The sequence below is a fragment of the Cryptomeria japonica genome, chromosome 1, assembly GCF_030272615.1.
Source record: "Cryptomeria japonica chromosome 1, Sugi_1.0, whole genome shotgun sequence".
NCBI classification, from domain to species: Eukaryota; Viridiplantae; Streptophyta; class Pinopsida; order Cupressales; family Cupressaceae; genus Cryptomeria; species Cryptomeria japonica.
Genome location: NC_081405.1, coordinates 139988373 through 139993611, shown reverse-complemented (window position 1 = coordinate 139993611; position 5239 = coordinate 139988373). Strand labels below are relative to the sequence as shown.

At 38.7% G+C, this 5239-nt stretch overlaps 1 protein-coding gene across 1 annotated transcript; it reads left to right on the top strand.

Moving 5' to 3' along the window:
• The first annotated feature begins 880 nt into the window (after nucleotides 1-880).
• LOC131055111 (G-type lectin S-receptor-like serine/threonine-protein kinase LECRK3) lies at nucleotides 881-4910 on the top strand. The gene is made up of 2 exons (XM_057989758.2): nucleotides 881-1401; nucleotides 2699-4910. Exon 2 carries the CDS (start codon nucleotides 2738-2740, stop codon nucleotides 4667-4669), a length of 1932 nt encoding a protein of 643 aa, XP_057845741.2. The 5' UTR covers nucleotides 881-1401; nucleotides 2699-2737; the 3' UTR covers nucleotides 4670-4910.
• Nucleotides 4911-5239: the final 329 nt, after the last annotated feature.

The following is a 5239-nucleotide window of genomic DNA, read 5'->3' as shown; positions in this document are numbered from 1 at the left end:
ATGTTGCCATTAAACTCCATTTTTTACGAGATCAGGTGTTGGCTAATGAGTTTCAACTAGTGTTTGTTCCTTCACAAGCTCAAGTTGCTGATATATTTACAAAAGCTTTATCTAAAGACACATTTGAGAGGCTTCGCGATCGGTTGGGAGTCTTCTCTCAGTCTTCCATTCTTAGTCCCTGCACATATTAAGGGGGAGCATAGCTCTCTTCTGCGCAGCAATATGTTGTCATCTGGTACTCTATATTCTTTGTCCTTGAGACAAAAAGGGGGAGAAAATTGTCATCTGGTACTTTATATCTTGTTTGCTCAGTGGTCTATATCTTGTTTGCTCAGTGTTTGCTCAGCTCAGATTTGCTCAGTGGTCTATATCTTGTTTGCTCAGTGTTTGGACAACTCAGATTTTCTCAGATTTTGATCAGATTTTTGATCATCTGGTACTTTATATCTTGTTTGCTCAGTGGTCTATATCTTGTTTGCTCAGTGTTTGCTCAGCTCAGATTTGCTCAGTGGTCTATATCTTGTTTGCTTAGTGTTTGGACAACTCAGATTTTCACAGATTTTGATCAGATTTTTGATCATTTGGGATTCAGGCTACACAGGTTTTGATGTTACAGTTTTGTATTCATGTTACAGTTTTGGGATTAAAGGCTATACAGGTTTTGATCATGTTACAGTTTTTGTATTCAGCTCAGATTTTGGACAATTGTTTGCTCAGCACAGTTTTTGGGCTTGGTGCTATACAGGTTATCATTGCATCACAGATTTTGATATCTAACAGGTCTTATGGGCAGTATATTGTGTCATTTTTTCTTTGACACTTGATCTTTTTAATGATTACAGTTTTCCAGATTGCCTATTCTGTTTAGATCATTGTTGGTATGGTTTTTGTCATCAAGGACAAAGGGGGAGTTTGTTGACCCTGATTTGACCTTGATGCCAAAAAGTATACGTAGTGGCTAATTCCTAATCATGGTTAAGTTTTTGACTCCCATCGGGCAATATGGATGGTTGCGTGGCAGTAAAGGATAAATGCACATGTTATTTGACTAAGCACTTATGTCTTGGAAATAATGATCCACGTGGTGGGCAACGTAATGTGGACTTCAAATAAGTTTTTTTTTCATTTGTTACGGATGCTCAGTCTTGGTTAAGCTTGGAAAAGAAGTTTGATTGTTCGCATTTCATCTCTACATTCTTCAAACCCTAGCTATCACTGTATATTATGCGGAAAATGTGGAACGTTTCCTTGAAATCTGCATATGGGTTTTTGATATGTTTACCAGTCCAGTGCAAGCTTTCGATTGATAGTATTTTTGACTCTGTTCGTTGGCATAAAATGAAGATTATGTGGATTCGGCCGTCGCTTTTCTACAGTTTTTTTTATGGTCTTCAATGACAGGTATTCTCTATAACTTTATTTTGTACAAGAGCAAATTAATGGACGAAATGGAGAAAACTTGTTACTCTCTGGTGATTTTTCGAATCAGTTATGGTAAATATTTTGTTCATTCCGGTTTTATTTTGGAAATGAAAAAGAATGAAAGAGTTATTGTTGTTTATCTTCTGTTAGTTGAAGAAGAGTTGTTTATTTAAAATGAAAGGAAAACAGTTGCTGTAACTGTGTGCCGTAAAACAGTTTCTTTCTCTCAACCCTAACGTGGGTTTTGCAAACTACTTCGTGAGTTTCTTATGAAGACTTGTCTGTTGTTTTTGGCATATATATAAAACGTTTGATTCTCAGAACAGATGAGGTGTGAAAAACAGTGAGATACAGTGAGACAAGTGTGAAGAAAGTGATAACATTTTTAAACAGTGCAGTAGATTACCAGTCACAACCAAGGGGTTTCTTAAGAATCAATACTCTGTTTTTGTTACAGAGTATATGAAACTTTGTTGATGTGAAACCATATTGTTCAGGGTTTTTCGAAACCATACTGTTCAGAGCATATGAGGCTTTAATGATTTGAAACTAGATTTTTGTCAGTGATTGGATAGTGTTAATTTTATCCTTGAAGAATATTGTTGCAAAATTATTCATATGTACAGACTGGTAAAATATTCTCGCTTCAATCCCTGATGGTTTTGTGACTGCAAGAATAAAATGCATGCATAAAATCACCAGTGGTTGTAAGCTCGAGTTGAAATATTCATTGATAAGAAGAGGGGTTGGTGCTCCTTGAGGCCTTGTGGTTTCTAAAACATGTGAACTGAGTTGGTGCTCTTTTTGAATCAATATAAGGGATCTTCCGAGTGGTTTTTCTACCCCAAGAGGGTTTTCCACTCATGAAAAATATTGTGTTATGTGCATTGTCGTGTTTCATTTTGTTTTACTAGTGTATGCTCTGATACATCATATTTTTAGTCCTCTTTATCTCATACTCTGTTTAGTTGGATTTATGTAATGCAATATTGAAAGTACTGTTTTAATGTTTCAAGTTTGTGTAATATTTTAATACCATTGTTTTAAAACAAGGTCTGAATCAAATGTTTTAGTTGGTTCAATGGTATATTTCATACTGCATTAATGTGTTTCAACAATGTGTTAAGTCTCAGCCATCTGTGCACACAGTGAATTAAAATTGTCAAGGTCCATAAAAGTATAACTCATTAAAATTTGTCACACTCTGATTCACCCCCCCCTCTCAGAGTGTTTTCCACTTCCAACACTAAATGCATTATCTGATATCATCTGGCAGAGCTTTGACTATCCTACGGACACCCTCCTTCCTGGTCAGATGCTCAACCCCAAATCTAACTTGTTTTCCAAGGCTTCAACTACAAATTTCTCAGCCGGACGATTTGAGCTTTCCATGCAAGCGGACAGCGATTTGGTTCTTTATCCTGTGGAGCGCTTGGGCGACCCTGATAGTGCGTACTGGGCTAGTAATACTAATGGAGTCCAAGACAAATTAAGCTTGAAATTTGATGAGAGCGGTCTATTGTACTTAGTAAACAGTACCAACATGATGGTTTACAAGGTCACAGAGGGCAAGGCTGGAGACGGGCGGTTTCTTCGCAGAGTGACGCTCGAAATTGAGGGAACTTTTGCACAATATGTGTGGAACATGGACGGCAATGGTTCCTCTTGGTCGTCTGCATGGCAGCCTTTGAAAGATCCATGTAAAGACGTCAAGGGTCAGTGTGGAAACAACGGCATTTGTCGATTAACTGACCAGAACAAGCCCGACTGCAGTTGTCCTCCTCAATTCAATTTTATCGACAGGCAGGACCATTTTAAGGGATGCATGCGAAGCTCGTCGCCAGGGCAGACTTGCAGAACAAAGAGTACGATGTATCGGCTTGACAACACAAATTGGCTGCGGGGAGTCGATACTGATAGCGATTATTCTGTAATGCTGGATCTTAGTGAAATTGAATGCCAGCAGTCTTGCTTAAACGATTGCATGTGTGTTGTGGTCACATATGACAACGCTGTTTGCAGGAAGAAACAGATGCCTCTGTTCGACGGCCGTCAAGCTGTAGAAATCAATAGTAGAGTTTTTGTGAAAGTATCTGACGACTTTAATTTAGAGTCTCCAGAACAAAGTAAGGAAACAGAGGGAAAGACGCTTGTATTTATTGGCATAGCTCTCCTGGCTGGCATCTCATCTCTTCTCGCAGCGGCCTTCTTAGTGATGTGGTTATGTGGCAGCAAGTTCCACAGGAACAGAAAAAATAGGCAGCAGCATAAGACTGTGGCGGGGTTGATGGCATTCTCTTACAGAGAAATAGAAGCTGCTACAGATGGTTTCATACAAGAATTGGGAAGGGGTGCCTTTGGTAAGGTTTACAAAGGCGAATTACGGGATGGCAGAATAATTGCTGTGAAAGTTCTGGATAAAGTGACGCAGGAGGAACTTGGAGAGAGAGAATTCAGTACAGAGATGAGCGTGATTGGCACAAGCAATCACAAAAATCTTGTTCAGCTGTATGGCTTCTGTGACGAGGGTTCTCACCGGCTTCTGGTGTACGAGTACATGAGCAATGGATCTTTGGACACCCCTCTATTTGTAGATAGCGGATTTCTTGATTGGAGTATACGTGTTAAGATTGCAATGGGCACAGCTAGAGGGCTCCTCTATTTGCATGAGGAGTGCCAGACCCAGATCCTGCATTGCGACATAAAACCGCAAAACATCCTGCTGGATCAAAACTATAATCCTAAAATTTCTGACTTCGGCTTAGCAAAATTGTTGCGGGCCGAACAGACTCGAACATTCACTGCAGCTCGGGGTACCAGGGGTTACATAGCACCTGAGTGGATTGATAGTGTGCCCGTTACTGTAAAAGTAGATGTTTATAGCTTTGGTATGATGCTGCTGGAAATAATTTGTTGCAGGAAAACTGTAAAGTTAGATACCCCAGAAAATCAAATCATTCTGGTCAACTGGATCTACAAATGCTTGGAACGTGGCAATCTTGTGGAGCTGGTGGCCCAACAACAAGTTGAAGGTGTCAAAATTGACATAAGGCAATTGGAAAGAATGGTGTTGGTGGGTTTGTGGTGTATTCAGGAACTCCCACATCTAAGGCCATCTATCAACAACGTTGTTCAGATGATGGAAGGAAAGGTTGAGATCGCAATGCCCCAACCTCCAGTTTCCCCACCGCCGGTGCTCCGTTTGCTAGGATCGTTCAGCAGCTCAATTTCTACATATATAAAATAAAATTATAGCTTTGGTTCTATATAATAGATAGGCATCAATATCATGGTATGCCTTAGGCATATATAATAATCTCAATCCAATCAGAATGCTCCTTAGATCCTGCTGATGAAAAGTGTTATGAACAGTTCGGTTTCTTCTTTTGTCTGTTGGTTTATTATAGCAGTCATTCAAGCATAGTTCTTAAGAGATGCCAATCTATTTAAACATTTCAATAAATAAATCTTACTCCATGACTTCTTTCTTTGTGTGTTTCATGAGATAATGTTAGATACTTGAATGGCATCGGAAACTGCTCTGCTCCGTTCTCTGATCTCATTCTTTCTATCGTTTCAAATGTGCGCCAAAGCCGAGTTTTGACACCTGATGCGGACAGATTAAGGCTTTTAGTCAAATTAGTTGTATATTTGTTTGTGCTTATAATATTTAGTATGTAAATAAAAAAATAATCAAATGTTGGTCAAAGTAGATTCATAATTGAACAAATGTTATATAGAAAAGGCATAAATAGTAAATACTATTCATTAACAAGTGTTTTTTTAAATTTTTTTTCGGTTTCAAATAAAATATCAT